General features: G+C 47.6%; 3 protein-coding genes across 3 annotated transcripts in view; all 3 read right to left on the bottom strand.

Annotated features, from left to right (window-relative positions):
• The window catches only part of PARL (presenilin associated rhomboid like), a 60,715-nt gene extending 57,912 nt beyond the window's left edge, over window positions 1-2,803 (bottom strand). The window contains exon 1 of the mRNA XM_053565123.1: window positions 2,624-2,803. Within this exon, the coding sequence (XP_053421098.1) occupies window positions 2,624-2,748 (125 nt within the window). The 5' untranslated portion in view covers window positions 2,749-2,803. The remainder of the gene's footprint in view (window positions 1-2,623) is intronic.
• Window positions 2,804-8,788: 5,985 nt separating this feature from the next.
• LOC128567487 (cytochrome P450 2J2-like) lies at window positions 8,789-15,883 on the bottom strand. Its single transcript, XM_053564646.1, has 6 exons — window positions 15,327-15,883; window positions 14,731-14,904; window positions 13,942-14,083; window positions 13,020-13,207; window positions 9,099-9,240; window positions 8,789-9,006 (listed from the first exon to the last, which is right to left on the bottom strand). The coding sequence occupies exons 1-6, from the start codon at window positions 15,522-15,524 to the stop codon at window positions 8,789-8,791; spliced, it is 1,062 nt and encodes a 353-aa protein (XP_053420621.1). The 5' UTR covers window positions 15,525-15,883.
• A 189-nt stretch (window positions 15,884-16,072) lies between these two features.
• Window positions 16,073-17,736, bottom strand: LOC128567486 (cytochrome P450 2H2-like). Its single transcript, XM_053564645.1, has 3 exons — window positions 17,677-17,736; window positions 16,893-17,055; window positions 16,073-16,271 (listed from the first exon to the last, which is right to left on the bottom strand). The coding sequence occupies exons 1-3, from the start codon at window positions 17,734-17,736 to the stop codon at window positions 16,087-16,089; spliced, it is 408 nt and encodes a 135-aa protein (XP_053420620.1). The 3' UTR covers window positions 16,073-16,086.
• Between the last annotated feature and the right edge of the window lie 275 nt (window positions 17,737-18,011).

Below are 18,011 nucleotides of genomic sequence, written 5' to 3'. Positions count from 1 at the left end.
TTAAATATGATCCTATAACTCTGAAAAAGTCATGTCCATATATTTTTGACTTAATGGAAGATAATTACACTCTTGTGAACTGTTTTTAAGAGTATGAGATGACAATGCAAATTAAATATACAGGCTAGCACTAAATCTATGTTACTAAAGATTCGTACTTACTATGAACAAGTTGAGCAGAAATGGCCTAATGATCAAAAGGAGACAAAAATATGTCTGAGCACAAATGATTACATTCATTCCACATAAAGATATATCTGGTGGGGGGGTGGGCAGGGGGATTCTACATGAACTCTTGCATGCCAGAATCATTTTCTTGAAACCCATCTTAATAGATGGGGAGTTAAAGAGAAAAATAATTTAATACACTCAATTTAATAATTTTTCAAGTATCTTACCAAAAGATATCGCCATCTCACTCTAAAAATTTTAGGCTCTGTGTTGAGTGCTGTAATCAACTGTTTTTTTCTCTTGGATAGGTTCACACAGTTAGTAAATTGTGCACGTTTCTACTTTCAAGCCTAAACCATATTTTACAGAAGTGTTGTCAGAAGCTTGATAAAAGTTTCTGAAGACTCTAAATTTTTTTCTTTTTCTGTAAAAGGTCAGATAGGAGGTATTTCAGTCTTTGTGGAATACTAAAATCCGTCACATATTACTTTTTGTTTTATAACCTTTTAAAATCATAAACTATTCTTGGCTTGTGGACCTTTGTATCACCACTTAGAGTGCTAAACTCAGAGATTGGGTCATTCCTCTGCCACTGGAAGTTAAAACAGACCTAATAATGTTTCCTTATTAAGTGCTTATTTCCAAAGATAATGGAAACAAACACTTTTTCAGGCTTATCTACATTCTCTTGTAATGCATATTTTTCTATGTAACCACTACAAAAATGTCATTTTCAAACTTTCCACATAAATGGTAAGCTTTTGGAAAATTAGATACTAATCTTCTTCTTCATTTGTTGTTTCAAAAGATCTTCACGCCCAATTTTTACTGTAGGCTTCTCATTAACCAATTTAGTTTTCTTCTGCTTCCCCTAAAATCAGTACAGATGTTTACACAAACTTTAAATATTTAGCACACCTATTGCTTCCTAAGAGACACACAGTATTAACCTTTTCTACCCCCTTAAACCATGCAATTTCAAATGGCATTTGAAGTAAACAATGGAATCAAGACTACTGAACTCCATCATCACTTTCACCTGACCTCTGCCTTCTCCATTTTCCAGGTAAGATTACTCCTGCTGCTTCATGAGAGTTTATTGTTAAGATACAATGTATGTAAGTTTTTCAAATCTCTGATAAAATTCACTTCAAATGCTTATTAGAAATACAGGTTCTTCCACTCTTCTCCTAACTCTGATTTGCTAAGACTGGGGTGGAGCCTGGAAAATATATTCTACAAACACTCAGGTGACTTAAAAATAGGCAACAGCTACACCATACTGAGCCTCAATTATTTACCACCAGCTAACCTCGTGGATTAAGATTCATTTCAAGTGGATTTGTACAACCCATCTAACAAGAGTCAGAAAATGGAAGAGTTGAAACTGTGACTGAAAGATGAAGAATAAATTTCAAAGCCAAAATACACATCAGATTCTTGGACAGTTAAGGGATTTCTCTCCTTTCTCAATTTAGAACTGAATTATTCTAATACAAAAAACAAATCAGCAAAAACTGATAGACCATACTCTTCACAAAGCTTCTACTCAGGGGGCTTGGTAGTTTTCCTAACAAATCATGTGAAAACCAAATAACTCCATTGTCTCAATTCTTCAAAAGAAAAGTCACTCCTGGCGCGGCGCCTGTGGCTCAAGTGGCTAAAGCGCCAGTCACATACACCAGAGCTCACGGGTTCGAATCCAGCCCGGGCCCGCCACACAACAATGACGGTTGCAACCCCAAAATAGCCGGGCCTTGTGGCGGGCGCCTGTAGTCCCAGCTACCTGGGAGGCGGAGACAGGAGAATGGCTTGAGCCCAGGAGTTGGGAGGTTGCTGTGAGCTGTCATGCCACAGCACTCTACCCAGGGGTACAGCTTGAGGCTCTGTCTCAAAAAAAAAAAAAAAAAAAGTGTCTCCTACGACTTTGCAAGAGACAAAAAGGTAGGCTCCCACGGACTTCGTCCTCCTTTAGTTCACCAGACTCTAAAGAGAATCGGTTCTAGTGGAACGTAGGGCTTACAATTAAATTGAAAAAGAAAAACATCAGCTCCGCCATTCTGCCCACTATACAACTGCTTCACTTAAAAACCGAGTTCAATAGTTTGCTCTTAGGATTATGAAGGGTGGAAAAAAAAAAAAAAGGATTATGAAGGGTGGCACGCAATTAGCCTTCGGAAGTTAGTTCCCCTTCCCGTCACATCCCTTTCCATGGGCAGTAAGAAAGCGCGGGCTCATGGTGGACTGGGCGGAGTCGGTCACTGCGCCCCAGCCCGGGACGGGGAAGAGAGAAGCGAGGACTGGACGCAGGCGACGGGGGAGAGGAAGGGACAGGTAAGAAGAAGGGAGAGAGCTGGGGACAGCACGAGAGGCCCGGATAGCCTCCGCCCTGAGGATGCGAGGCTGGGGCTCAGGGACCCAGCGATGAGAAGCCCGGCGCGGCGGCTATTACCTGCGTCCGAGCAGCCGCGGCGGGGCTAGGGCCGCAGTGAGCGCCTCCCCGCTGCGGCCGCCCACCGACGGAGCCCATGCCTGGCCGCAGCCCCAGCCTCTATGCGCCCAGCCTCGCCACGCCATCTTCCCAACCTCTGCCGCACCATGGCCCGACCTTACCAACCCCAGCCGTGGAACCACTTCCGGGGCGAAGGAAAGACCATAGAGCGCCAAGGAGCGGTCTAGAGCTCCCCCGCGCGGCTCAGCGGAGACCGAACCCGCCCAAGGTGCGGGCACCAGCGGTCCGCCTGTCTGCACCATTACAGGAGAATGCCGAAGTTAGAATTCAGAATCTTTTACAATGGGCAGCATGCGCTCCTGTGCGCTAGCGGGTGACGTTATCTTTCTTACAAAGGCTACAAGCAAACCGCCCTTTGTTCTGGAAGAAAACTTTAGTTCTACCTTCCAAGTTGTTTGTAAAAATTTACTATAAAACAGTAGGTTCTCCAAGCTTAGTGTTCATCAGTTGATTGTGTGGGTGTCATTCTAGCCCTCTTCCCATTACTCCATGGGAATTGGGACTCAGGGTCACAGCACAAAAATTCTGATAGTTTGGCTGATGCTCCTGCTGTGAATAATACATTGCCCTTCATCTCTGACCTAGAATCTTAAGTTTTCTATCAGCACCCATAAAACTAAGTCAGGCTTACTTGTTAGTTTGCAAGTACGGGTAAAATATTAACACCCTTACAATTCTTGATTGGAATCTGTGAATTTGCAATTTCAGAGGGTGAGTTTCTTCTCTAGGTGTTGACAAGAATTTGAGTTTGGCCACAGGCCTGATAGTTGGAGAGGAATGAAGCTGGAAGTCACCAGTGACGAAGCCCAGAAACTGCCAGTCTTGGATGTTGACTGTTGCTCACATGAACTTGTAGTCACCAGGTTGATGGCAGGACTTGGAATGGAATCCTAAGACTTCAGGGAAAGAGGGGAGGTGACCAGAGATTATTAATAGTGTGGAAGAGGTGGTAGAGATAAGGGGCAGAGTCTCAACAGTGAAGTAATATGTGCTCAAGGTGGTCTTTGGACAAATAATCTGGAAGGCCGATCAGGACATGAGGAGGATGTGGTTTGTCTCAGGAATCCAAAGGATCCTGGACTGGGACATGCTGAATGTCCTCTGATTACTCCCCTGCCCCCCAGCAGTCTGTGTGCTGCTCTAGGTCCCTGCAGGCTGACCTGTATGGACCACATCAGTGAGTGCCCTTGCTCTCTGGCTTCCAGCTGGGCTCAGCCAATTACAGTCACAACAGGAGACTGGAGCATGGGAGGAAAATTAGTTTGAAGCACTTATTCTTCCCACCCCCTTCCTCTTTGAGCCACACACACTGGCTTCTGTGTTCTCTGTTGTTAACCTCCCATTGCTCAATTTGAGTGGGTGAGGGTGCTGTTTCTGGTCAGAACCTGTACTAACACAGGAAAAACAAGCTGCCTCCATTCAGAAGTTACAGGAGAAGCAATATCCTCCCTCAGAGGACATCCAGGAGTCAGTCAGCTGAGACAAAGAGTGGAATGCTCCATGGGGGTAGGCTGACCATGATCCCAGCAAAGGATTTATTATGGTCGTTGTTATTACGATCTTTGCCATTTATTGAGCGCTTATTATGTACTAGGTACTATGCTAGATATTTTGTGTACATTGCCATATTTAATACAATTTAATAGTAATCAAATGAATTAGCATTATTATCTCCACTTTGCACATGAGGAAACTGAGGCTTATTGATATTCTGACACTTTCTAACTCTATTCCTGGGCAAGATTCTGATTCTCATTCCTATAAATTCAGATGATCATACCTTGTCATGTTGATGATTAAATGACTTCATGTATATTAGGTACCCAGTTTACTCACTGGCCCTCAGCACATGGCAGCTATCATATCATCATGAGTAATAATTGAAAACTGAAAAGGTGGGCGGTGCTTGTGGCTCAATGAGTAGGATGCCGGCCCCATATACTGAGGGTGGCGGGTTCAAACCTGGCCCCAGCCCAAACTGTAACAAAAAATAGCTGGGCATTGTAGTCCCAGCTACTCAGGAAGCTGAGGCAAGAGAATCACCTAAGCCCAAGAGCTGGAGGTTGCTGTGAGCTGTGTGACACCACGGCACTCTACTGAGGGCGATAAAGTGAGACTCTGTCTCTACAAAAAAAAAAAGAAAACTGAAAAGGAAGCCTATCTTTAGGAGAATGGCTCCTCCCATCATCATCATCATTTTATTTTAGGGCTATAAACAAAGGTGCAAAGTGCTTATGGTTACTGTATGAGGGAAGAGTTTCCCCACCAAGATATATAGAGCATTTATCATATGCCAGGCTTTGTACTTAGCACTGTTACTCCCAGAAGTCCTAAGAGAGACCTCCATTTGACATATGAAAAAACTGATGCACACAATAGTTGGGTTATTCCAAGTACCCACCAACTAATGAATGGATTGATAAACTGTGGTATATGTATACCATGGAATACTATTCATCCCTAAAAAAGATAAAAATTTTTCATCATTTGGCTTAGTGCCTATAGCACAGTGGTTAAAGCACCAGCCATATGCACTGAGGCTGGTGGGTTCAAACCCGGCCCTGGGCCAGCTGAACAGCAATGACAACTGCAACCAAAAAATAGCTGGGTGTTGTGGCGGGCGCATGTAGTCCCAGCTACTTGGGAGGCTGAGGCAAGAGAATTGCTTACACCCAAGAGTTTGAGGTTGCTGTGAGCTGTGACTCCACGGCACTCTACTGAGGGTGACATAAGTGAGACTCTGTCTCAAAAAAAAAAAAAAATTATTTTTTTCCATCATTTGTAACAACCTGGATGGATTTGGAGAACATTCTCCTAAGTATTGCAAGATTGGAAAAACAAGCATCACATGTAGTCAATACCAATTTGAAACTAGATTAACAATCATAAACTGACAGGAGAGAAAAATCTCAAACTCAAGAAGTAGGGGGGGAGAAGGGGTTCAGTATCCTCCCAACCAGTGGATACAATGCATGGATATATGGCACACTCTCTGGGTGTAGAACACAACTACAACTCTGATTTTACCCGTCATGTGTAAACTATATAACCTAATGGTTTGTACCCTCCTATTAATGCGAAGTTTAAAAAGAATTTTTAAAAAAGAGTTGGGTTAAAAAAAAAAAAAAAAGTTGGGTTACTGAGAGCAAAACTGAGATTTTGGCCAACGTCAAAGCCCAAGTAAGGACAAGCTTCCTGGAGGAGGTGGCTTTGAATGGAGTAACATGCAGAGGACCAGGCAGGATCAAAGACAGGAAGCTAGATGCCGGGAGGTGGTGTTAGAGGATGCTGTAAGCTCCAGACAGGGACTTTAACAGGGAAAAGACTAACAGAGGGTTTAGAAAGTGAGGCAAGGCCAGGCGTGGTGGCTCATGCCTGTAATCCTAGCACTCTGGGAGGCCAACACGGCCTCCCAGCTCCTGAGTTTGAGACCAGCCTGAGCCAGAGTGAGACCTTGTCTCTAAAAATAGGTGGGCATTGTGGCAGGCACCTGTAGTCCCAGCTACTCAGGAGGCTGAGGCAAGAGAATTACTTGAGCCCAAAAGTTTGAGGTTGCTGTGAGCTGTGATGTCATAACACTCTATCGAGAGTAACAAAGTGAGACTCTGACTCCAAAAACAAAAACAAAAAACAAAGTGAGGCAAGTAACGGTTATATTAGAGCCCAGCTTTGTATCCTGTACCCCAGAGCCTGGCTCTCTACTAACATCTTGCAGCTCAGGGTAGGATTTCCTGGGCTCAAGAACCCCAAGCTTTCCACTGCTCTCTGCAACCTGACTTGCCCAGTAGGTCACCAGCTGGAATCCTAGGCCATAGAAACTACCTCACACAGAAAATAGGCTGTCTGCGAGAAAACTTCAAGATTTCAAGAAGCCTAGAAGAACTTATATGTATTTGCCTCCCAGCCCAGTGTAGCAGAAATGATAGCCTACCAATTAGAAATATTGGTTTGTTCGTACGTTACTTTATTGTTTAAATTTTATTTTTTAGAGATAAGTTCTTGTTCCTTTGTCCACGCTAGAGTGCAGGGGTACACATCACAGTCTCCTGAGCAGCTGGAATTACCAGCATAAGCCGCTGCACCCTTTGAGACAGAGTCTCAGTCGCCATTATGTTGAGTTCTGTGAGCTCATCATCATAGCTCACAGCAACATCAAACTCTTTTTTTTTTTATTGTTGGGGATTCATTGAGGGTACAATAAGCCAGTTACACTGATTGCAATTGTTAGGTAAAGTCCCTCTTGCAATCATGTCTTGCCCCCATAAAGTGTGACACACACTAAGGCCCCACCCTCCTCCCTCCATCCCTCTTTCTGCTTCCCCCCCCCATAAACTTAATTGTCATTAATTGTCCTCATATCAAGATTGAGTACATAGGATTCATGCTTCTCCATTTTTGTGATGCTTTACTAAGAATGCAACATCAAACTCTTAACCTCCGCCTCCCAAGTAGTCGGAATTACAGGTGCCCACCACAAGCCCAGCTAGTTTTTCTATTTTTAGTAGAGACATGTTCTCACTATTGCTCAGGGTGGTCTTGAAATCCTGACCTCAAGCCATCTACCCATCTCAGCCTCCAGGAGCACTAGAATTACAGGTGTGAGCCACCACGCCCGGCCTTCTGTGCATCTTTTAAATAACACAAAGGAGAAAGGAAAGGCATTCCTTTTTTTTTTTTTTTTTTTTTGTAGAGACAGAGTCTCACTGTACTGCCCTCAGTAGAGTGCTGTGGCGTCACACGGCTCACAGCAACCTCCAGCTCCTGGGCTTAAGCGATTCTCTTGCCTCAGCCTCCCGAGTAGCTGGGACTACAGGCGCCCGCCACAACACCTGGCTATTTTTTTTTTTTTTGCAGTTTGGCCAGGGCTGGGTTTGAACCCACCACCCTCAGCATATGGGGCCGGCGCCCTACTCACTGAGCCACAGGCGCCGCCCGGCATTCCTTTTTTTAAAACCCAGATTTATTGAAGTATGAGTTATATATAATAACATTCACCCTTTTAAGTGTACAGTTATATGAGTTTTGACAAGTACAGTCATGTAACTATCACCACAATCAAGAAGGAACATATTTCCATTACTCCATAAAGTTCCTTTATGTCCCTTGAAGTTACCCCATCTCACTCCCAGATCCTGGCAACCACTTATCTTCTTTTTGTATCTATAGTTTTCCCCTTTCGAGAATATCACAGAAATGGAATCATGTAGTAGTATGTGTTTGTATGAAAATACATTTTGATTTCTTTGGGGTAATAATACCTAGGAGTGACATGGCTGGATTGTGTGGTGTAATGTTTAATTTTATAAGAAATTGCCAAACTCTTTTCCAACATTGTTGTGTCATTTTATATTCCCACAGCAGTGCACAGGAACTATAGTTATGCTGCAAATTTCCAGTACTTGGGGTTGTCGGGGTTTGGTCACAGCAATTCTAACAGATGTGTAGTAGTATCTCATTTTGATTTTAATTTGATTTTCCTTAATACAAGTTTTTCTTTTTTTAATGAACAAGACTTGTCTAGAGTGATGGTGTTTCAAAACTTGGAGACCCTTGTGGGGAAACAAAAAGGAGTCCATGGTGGAGAATTTGATGGGAATGGTTACATTTGGCTGCTGGCTTTGCCTGATAGATGGGGAAGATTCTAGACCTGCACTTCTACTTTCTGGTCAAGAGAGGGCAGGAGAGGGCAGAAAATAAGCTCCCCCAACCTTTTTGCCTTATCAGTCCCCAGCATCCAGAGTACTATACTTACATGCATGATTATACGTATACTTCTGCTTAAAAGTTTGTCTACCTTGTGAAGCTGAATTCCCAAAATTGAGGTTGTGAACTGATTTAATGTCAAGCTTAACTAACCTACTAATATGTTCTCCCAGCAAGGTATAACTAACTTTTAATGTAAGAACTGAGCTACACAAACTGAGCTACCTTTGTAGAATCCTTGATAAGTCTGTTTTTAGTGACACCCCACAGACCTTGTGTTAGGGAAAACCAGGAGCAGCTGAGCTGCATGAAGCCCTGTTCTTCCTCTTCTCTAACTTTGCAGAAGCCAAGAGAGACTGAGGAAGGACTTCCTGGAGGACAGGCCTCTAGATGCCCAGCTGGCTATTGGCCCTCTGCCCGAGGACCTGGGCTGGGGCTGTCCAGGCGGGGCACTGCACAGATCTCCTGGGGCTGGGGCTGCAGGGTGCCCCCAAAGATGTACTCCAGCCTGAGACCTGAGCTCCCTTCTGGCAATTGGAACCAAAAGTTCCTCAGGAGGGTGGCAAACATCAGGAAGAGCTCCATTCGAGCCAGCTGGTCCCCAGGGCACATCCGATGCCCTGGAAGCAGAAAGGTCAGAGGGTAGCAGCTATCCGTGTGTGTCCCTCCATACCCCCAGCCGCCACCCGGAATCCAGCACTGTGCCTAGTACCTGCAGAGAATGGCAGGAAGGCCTCATTGACCACAAAGCTTCCATCCTTGTCCAGGAAGTGGCCAGGGTTGAACTGTCGAGGGGTTTCCCAGCACTCGGGGTCATAGAGCACGGAGGCCAGGTTGGGCAAGATGATGGTGCCCTGCAGAAGGGAGCTGGTAGGGCTTAGGGACCCTCAGACAACCCAGTCCCCAGCCTTGAGACTGGGCCAAAGCGAGCTCAAAGAACACCCAATGTGCTTGTGGGAGTAGCTCAGGGGGCCTTATGAAGGTTTAGCAGGAAGGCCAGGCCTTCTCAGGGTGCCCTCTCCATAGGCTCAGTGAAGGCAATGAGCATTACGCCCTCCTGGCTAAAAGCTGCCCATCTTTATTCTGAAGATTCTCAGCTAGATCTAGAGATACAGAGCCATTGCCTCCTATAGAGGAGGCCAGCAGCTGTGCTCATGCCTGGAAGGAACCAGGTGTGGTACAGGGTAGCAAACACTGGGACAAGGGTGTGTGTGTGTATCAGAGAGAGAGACAGAGAAGAAATGGAATGGCAAACAGACAAAGAGAAAGGACTGACTGATGGAAAGACAAAGAGAAGAAAAGCAGACAAAGCTCCACTCTGTAGCGTGGGGAGAGGAAAATATGAACCATAACTCCAACTCTAGTCCTCACCCCAAATTCTAACCCTGACCCTAACCCTAGCCCTCACTCTATCTCAAAGGAGAAGTGAGTGATTAGACAATGAAGCAGACTGTGAGCTGGGAGCAGGGCTACTTCTGCTCCTACCATGTGGGATGGCCAGAACCAGCATAAGGAGGTCCAAGTGGGGCAAAGATGGGGTTGGTTATGGTCCTAGGACCCAGGACTCTCAGCTTAAGGATTCTGGGGAAGGCCTGCTACCCCATGGCTCATTTATCAAATACAATAGAATTAAACTAGCTGCTCCTGTAGGGAGCAGGGCACTGACTGGCAGGGGTGCCCAACCTTTTGGCTTCTCTGCTGCACATTAGAAGAATAAGAGTTGTCTGGGCCACACACTAAATACACAACCATTAATGAAAACTGATGAACAGGGGAAAAAAAGGTCCGTGCATAATTTTTGTGATAGCTGCCACCACAGATAAGCAAAAGTGTCCTCACATAATCCACATTTGGCCTGAAGACCACAGGTTGGCCACCCCCCTACTGCGACAGGATTCTTCATCTTGATAAAGATAGCTTGAAATTGAAAAAAAAAAAAAAAAAAGCTCAGGAGAGTTTGAAGCCTGCATCCCACACAGAAACCAGGGAAGAATGCAGAGATTGAGCTTGAGCTGATGTAAATACTTTCAGAAGGCACTTTTTTGGGGGGAGGGGGAGACAACATCTCTATTGCCTTGGGTACAGTGCCATGGCATCATAGGTCATAGCAACCTCCAATTCCTAGGCTCAAGTGATCCTCTTGCCTCAGCCTCCCGAGTAGCTGGGACTACAGGTGTTCACCACAAGACCTGGCTATTTTTAGAGATGAGGTCTTGCTCTTGCTCAGGCTGGTCCTGAACTTGTGAGCTCAACCAATCCACCCACCTTGGCCTCCAGAGTGCTAGGCTTACAGGTGTGAGCCACCGCACCTGGCCTGAGAAGGCACTTTTTTATTGTTGCTGTGGTGCTGTAGGCTGTAAGAGAGGGTCTGACCCTAGCTATCTGGACCAACGGGGCAACCAGACCTGGTCACTGTAGCTTTAAGTAGAGGTATGTTCTTGCTGCCGCCTGTGTAAAGTACTCATTTCCCAGCTCTAATCCTAGGGATTGCCCCATTCTCCCCCACCTGGGTTTAAGTAACCCTCTGCATTGCAACAGTTCTTAATAATCACTTTCAGAGAAAGGCTCCTAGCAAGATGTTCTTTTCACTCCAGAATTATTTGTATCCTGTTTTGCATGATGTTCTGGCTTCCTTGCAAAGTGACTGACTGGTTTTAGCTCATGGGACAGGTTCAGAGCATAGCTTATCTAGCACACAAAAAGGGCAATCCTCCTTCTCCCCATATTGTAGAGCCATCTGCCAGCTGGGTGCCTTCTGGGTACTCTATGCCAGCTTCTTCCCAGTAGGGTTTAGAAGCAAATAGCAAGTCAGGCTTGCTTGAATGCAACCATTGTATCAGGAAGCATTGCTGTTGTCACTATCACTCAGCTGATGAAATAGGAACAGTTTGGGAATAGCTGTAACATTTAATGATCTACCATCAAACACTGATTCCACTTTCAGCATTTATCTCTCACCCAAGTTGTAAAAGCTCAATATTGATTTCAGGTAATTAAGAGTCCCCTGGAGCCTTTATCTAGAGTCAAATTGGCAGGAAGGGGCTCTTAATAAGGAAATTTCTTTCTTTTTTTTTTTTTTTTTTTTTTTTTTTTTTTGTGGTTTTTGGCCGGGGCTGGGTTTGAACCCGCCACCTCTGGCATATGGGACCGGCGCCCTACTCCTTGAGCTACAGGTGCCGCCCTTTTTTTCTTTTTTTAATAATAAGGAAATTTCTAATCACAAATGGCACAAAACAGAGCTGAACTCTGGTTCCTTCTCAACTTAATCTGGCACAGCTTCTAGAAAACCTGCCATGCTAGCTGCAAGATGAACTGATGACAAGGTCTTATCCTCCATTCCCAGAGACACTTGACAAACCTATGAATTTTTTGGTCATTTCCTGCCAAGGACAGCTCAGCATCAGCCAGTCAGACCAGCAGACAATGCAAAACACCTCTATATAACATGTGCATATGAAGAAGCCGTTCTTGACTTATTTTTATATAACTCTCTTCTTCTATCCTTATTTGCTTAACTTTGTTATAAAATGAAAGAAACAAGAAAGGCCTTTCTGGTAGAAACCAGTTCTAAGGATGTAATTCAAAATTCAGAGGAAGCCTTGGGCATATAAACTGTAAATGGCCTAACTATTCACCAACAAGGGTTAAAAATTACAAAATATCCATTTTGTGGAACTTTATGCTGCCATTAAGAGGAATGGGCAGTGGGCTTTTGTTGTATTTTTTTTTTTTTTTTGGTAGAGACATTCTCACTTTACCACCCTTAGTAGAGTGCCATGATGTCACAGGACTCACAGCAACCTCCAGCTCTTGGGCTTTCGCGATTCTCCAGCCTCAGCCTCCTGAGCAGTGTATTTTTTTTTTTTTTTTTTTTGAAACAGAGTCTCATTTTATTGCCCTGGGTAGAGTGCTATGACATCATAGCTCACAGCAACCTCAAACTCTTGGGCTCAAGAGATTCTCTTGCCTCAGCCTCCCAAAGAGCTGGGACTACAGGTGACTGCCATGATGCCTGTATATTTTTTTTAGAGATGGGGTCTCGCTTTTGCTCAATCTGGTCTCAAACTTGTGAGTTAAGGCAATCCACCCGCATTGGCCTCCCAGAGTGCTAGGATATAGGCGTGAGCCACCGAACCCGGGTGGAGCAGTGGTTATCAAGGTGTGGTGGGTTCCTAGACCCACAGCATCAGCACTGCTTGGGAACCTGTTACACAAACAAATTCTCAGGCCCGACCCCCCACACCCTGGAGTGGGACCCAACACTGTCTGTCTTAACAAGCCTTCCGGGGACTCTGATGCTGGATGATACAGGTAGCATAATCACAACTATGTAAAATGTATTTGGGTACAAGAAGATTGGAAAGGGGTCTTCAAGGGTTATTTCTGAGTGATAGGGAACTTTAAAAATTATCCTTTGGTGAGTACATTCTTTTATAGTCATAATCCCCATCCTAAATGGGGGGTTATGATAGATAGATAGATAGATAGATAGATAGATAGATAGATAGATAGATAGATAGATGACTAACTGATGGATCGATAGAGAGCTGGGAGGTTGGCAGAAGCCATAGCAGATGGCTGTGCTGGGCAGGAAGGGCATGGGCAGGCATGGGGCTGCATAGGGGCCACCTACCTTGGGTATAGGGTAGCCACACACGTGGGTGGATGTCACGCATTGGCGCACGGCGCCCACAGCCACAACGCTGCTGAGGCGCTGCACCTCGTGGAGGACAGCCCAGGTGTAGGGTAGTCGTTTTCGGTCTTGGTAGCAGACAGCAGAGGCAGCACCCAGCACCTCATCTAGCTCCTGCTGCACCCTGTCTGTGGGTAGCTCAGTGTGGGTCTGGGGAGGGCACCTGAGGCCTGGCCTCCCCATCGCACCCCATCACCTTCATCCCCACCCAGAGACTGTCCCGAGGCTCATGACCCCTGGGTCACTCTACCCTCTGCTGCCTCCCCTGGCCCCATGGGAGCATGCCCTTCTCTGAGGCAGAGCTAGCCTCTTGGAAACGAGATTTTGTAGGGTTTTCTTTTCCAGGAATACTTGAGGGAAGGGAAAAGACGCAGATTTGAGCACCCACTAGGTGCCAGGCACTCTCTATACACCTGATAGGAACTATTATCACCATGAGGAAACCTTGGTTCTAACAGGACAGATATTTTTGCCCAAGGTCACAAAACTGGTAGAGCCAGGATTTGAACTTAGGTCATAGCCAATTTGTCCCTGAGAGAATTCCAGCCACCTTTTTGCCTCCATGATTGTGATTGTGAGGTGGATGTTAGCATAGAACCTGGCACTTAGTAGGTGCTAAATGATCACTGAGTGAGTAAAATAATGTTGCCCTATTTTACCCTGATTCAGAGAACAGAATGGCACAGAGCAAGTAGCAGGGTGGGAACTAAAGTCCCTCCTCCCTGACTCAAAGCCATAACCACTTCTTGTACCACAGTGGTGAGAGAGACCAGGACCCACCCCTGGCACCGCAGGGCAGAGTGAAGGAGTGGTGTGGCCCAGGGGGAAAACAGGCATGGGCAGGCAGGGTGAGGGCCCTCACCCTGGATGGCTCTGTGCTGGACCATGTAGATGAGCGCCCAGCGCAGGGTGGTGGCTGTGGTGTCAGTGCCAGCCAGAAACAGGTCAGTCACCACCTGGATCAGGTTCTCCTCGTTGAATGTGGAGACAGGGTCATCTGTGGCCTGGTAGGTGGATGATGGGTGGGTTGGGGGAGCAGCTCTAGGTCTAACGTTCTCTCCTAGAAGAGCTCTTATGTCTCTTTGAGGCTGACCTGTTCCAAGACTTGTAGGAGCAAAACTCCTTGGGGGTCTGACCCCTCAGGAAGACCCAAGTCCCAGAATTACACTAACTTTTTTTTTGAGGTAAGGTCTGACAATGTCACCCAGGCTGGACTCAAACTCCCAGACTCAAGAGTTCCTCCTGCCTCACCTTCTGAGTAGCAGGGACTATGCCCCAATTTGTGATGACTTTTTTTTTTTTTTTTGCAGTTTTTGGCTGGGACTGGGTTTGAACCTGCCACCTCTGGCATATGGGGCTGGTGCCCTACTCCTTTGAGCCACAGGCGCAGCCCATTGTGATGACTTTTGATGGGGCTGCCCCTGACATTAACCAGGTACTTTGCTTCCTGCCTACCCCTGTTTGCAGAAGCCAGCCCTGGCCTGGGAAAAGATAGGGAGGGAAATCCCATTTGAACCCACTCAGGGAGCTTTTAGGGTTCTCTGGAAGCTTGTAGACCAAGACAAGATGAAGAACCAAGACATGGCTTAGAATCAAGGCACAGCCTAGAAAGACAGCCCCCTCTGTTTCTTGGCAGCTGCTCCAGGCCTACCTTAGTGATCTGGGCCAGGTAGCAGCTGATGAAGTCCTTGGGGGCCTCAGGTGCCCTAAGCTTGTGCCTGATGATCTCCTGGTAGATAAAGCCCCTTATAGCCTCCTGGTACCTGAACATCTCCTGGTGAGGTCCTGGGAGATGGCGGAGGGCCCAGGGAAACATGTCGTACAGCTGTGGGAAGAGAGGCCCCCCCAGGGCCTACTCAGATTCAGCCCCTGAGTCAAGGGGCCTCCAAAGTGGGTGGAAGCCTCTAACATAAGCAGCTTAGGGCTGCCTCTCATCTGGAGACCCCCAAAATAATCTAGACAGAAACAAAGCAGTGGTAACAGTGATTGTGCCCTGGCCTTAGCTGGGAGGCTGCAGACCCAGAAAGCTGCATTCCTGAGGATGTGACCTGCCTCTTACTCCCTGTCCAGTCACACAGAAGAGGACTGATGCTGTGAACGTGTCAGCCTGATAAACAGAAGCCATCTAAGCGACCCAGAATCAGGCCCCACGGTCTCTTTCCTGCCAGGCCCTGGCTGAGGCTCCTGCCTGCCTTGGGCCCCGGCTGTCCAATAGCCTGCATAGTTGCCTCCCCAAATGCCAATTACCCGGCGCCACACGGTGCTGACAAAGGCCAGGCCAAAGTCGATGGCTTGAGTCAGTTCCTGGAAGGTAGGATCCTCCGAGAAGAAGCAGTGGCCAAACACAAGGGCCCCAATCACTCTGACCGTGGACCTGACAATGTATACCTGAGGGTCGAAGGGTCTACCTGAGAGTAGAGGGGTAAGCTTAGGCTGAGGAGGCATAGGGGCAGTGCCCAGGCGCTCCTCTGGTCTCGTGTCACACGCGTGGACAGCCACTCATTCTCATTCACGCACCCTGCAAATGCTTACTGAGCACCTTCCACATACTCGCCAGCTCTGTGACAGCTGCTAGGTTTGCAGAGAGGAGTGGGACGCAGACAACTTTTAAATGACAACAGAATGTGGAACAGGTATGCACAGGTGGGGACAAAGGGTGGGGGACTAGCTGTACCTGAGGTTCAAGGAGGACTTCTTGGAGGAGGTGACCTTAGCCAGGTCTGACAGAAGGAGCTGGAGTTTCTCACAGGGACGGAAGGCTGGGTCATTTGGAAGGGTCAATACGATGTGCAAATGGTTGGAGGTTTGAAAGGCATTAGATGTTATTGGAGAACATGTCCCCAGCTATAGCAACCTGAGCATTTCTGGGCCTCTGCCTGCCCACCTCGGAGAAACTCCCACTGCACTGTGGCAGCTTAAAACTGCTGTTCGCAGGCTTTGTGGACACACGCACACCCCTGCACGTGCAGCAGGCTCAGCCTCCTCCACGTGTGCGTGAGGTGGGGGATCAGGTCTTCCCCCCTGCCCCAGCCCACTGCTTACCCTGCTCCTGGCGGAAGGCTTCAGCCAGCTCTGCTGCCTCTTCCTGCAGCTGCACCTCCAGCGCCAGCTTACCTAGGCCCAGCTCTCGGAGCGTCACCACGCAGAAGCGTCTCTGTTGCCGCCACGTATGCCCGTTGCTGCAGATGACCCCTGGGTCCAGGGTGAGGTGGGGTGGACAGTCACCAGCCTCTCCCAGCCTCCCAGGCCACGACCACTTGGCTCTCGCCCAGGCTTCGAGGGCAGACCCATCTCCCCAAATGACTCTCCCAGCAGGCTCTGGGTTGGTGCTCTGACAGGTGAGTGAGGGGTGGTCAGGGAGCCTGGTACCCTCAGGTGGGCTCAGCTATGCCCTGTCCCAGTCCACCAACGTGGTTGTGACTTTAACAGTCCCCACAGAAAATGGAGGAGGAGACAAAGAAGGGGAAGGGACGGGGGCATTTGCTGAGCTAGGCACTGTACCAGGCACTCCCTGGTGTTTCGGTGGCTAGGTCTCCCTGCACACCCTTAGGACATGAGAGCAGTCATTATCCACATCTGACACTGAGGGCAGAGTGGGGCTGACTTGCCCAAGGTCACACAGGTGGCAAAGGGCTGAATTGAACTGAGACTTGAATGGGGGTCTTTTGACCTCAAGAGCTGGTTTCTTTTCACACCCCAGGGAAACTTGATCCTCTCAGGAGTGCCCTCTTTGTTAACAGTTCTGGGCCAGCACTGCTCCTTGAGTGTAGTAGCCAGCAGCCGCCCCATCGCCAACAGGAAGTGCAGCCCTACCTCTTTCTCCAAACAGGTCCCAAAAGAGTGGGCTGAGGGGCCTGCCAGAGAGCTGCTCTGAGTTGGCGACCAACGCTTCCTTCACCGCCTGAAAGCCGCTCAGCACCACGACAGGTGTGAGGCCTACCCACACGGTGAACACACGTCCATGAGCCTGGGCCAGCTGCAGAGAGACCAGGCAACACTCACCTTTGGGGCACTGTCTCAGAGCACGGCCACCCCTTTTCCCAGATAAGCCAAACCTGGGTCACTGGCTCCCCGTGTGCTTAGCATGATCAGGGCCCAGCACCCCACCCCATCAGGCCTGGGAGCTGGTATCCTGTGTGGGCAATACATGTCACTTGAGTCCACCCTCAGCATCAGTGTACAAGAAGAGGTCATCTCCATTGTATGGCTTAAAAAACAGGCCAGAAAAGGTAGCAAAGGACCAGAACCTCAAACTCAGGTGTTCCAACTCCCATGACCTTCCAGGGAGTAAGAAGCCACCTGAAGATCATAATTTTCTGATATCTTGAACCAGATACTTTAAAAATATATTTGTTCAACATTGATTGAGAAGAGAGCTGAGCCTTGCCAGGGAAAGGGCAGCGTGTCCTGCCCACTGTGGCTCTGTGCAGTCATTCAGGCCTGGCTCAATCCAATAGATACCCTCCACCTATCTGTCTATCCTAGAGGTGGCTTTGTGCAGTAATTACTTGAGTAATGGTACTTGAGTGTGCCCTTGTGAGTCCCATTACCCCAACTCCCATCTCAAGTGGCTTTTCACAAAATTCCTTCCACCCACAGTGTTCTCCTGGAGTAGCGTCCTACACAGAGTCCTGCTCAGCATGGCTTTCTCCATCATGTTACATGGCAGTGGACTTCACTGCCCTTGCAATACACCTACAAACCTGCATTGGACAGATGAGGAAACTGAGGCTCAAGGCCTCTGAGCTCAAGAGTGGCAGGACCAGGATTCACCCCCACATGTATCTGACCCCAGTTCCTTCCATCTCCAGCATCCCTGGGCTGAGAGGAAGGAAGGGTTTGTCTGCTCACCCCTTGAGGCCATCCAACTCAAGGACAGATTGCCTACCTGGAGCAGCGTCTCTGGATGCAGTTGAAAGCTTAGTTGCCATA

Source organism: Nycticebus coucang, chromosome 16 (genome assembly GCF_027406575.1).
Source record: "Nycticebus coucang isolate mNycCou1 chromosome 16, mNycCou1.pri, whole genome shotgun sequence".
Taxonomy (NCBI): domain Eukaryota; kingdom Metazoa; phylum Chordata; class Mammalia; order Primates; family Lorisidae; genus Nycticebus; species Nycticebus coucang.
This window is presented reverse-complemented; position numbering and strand designations above follow the sequence as displayed.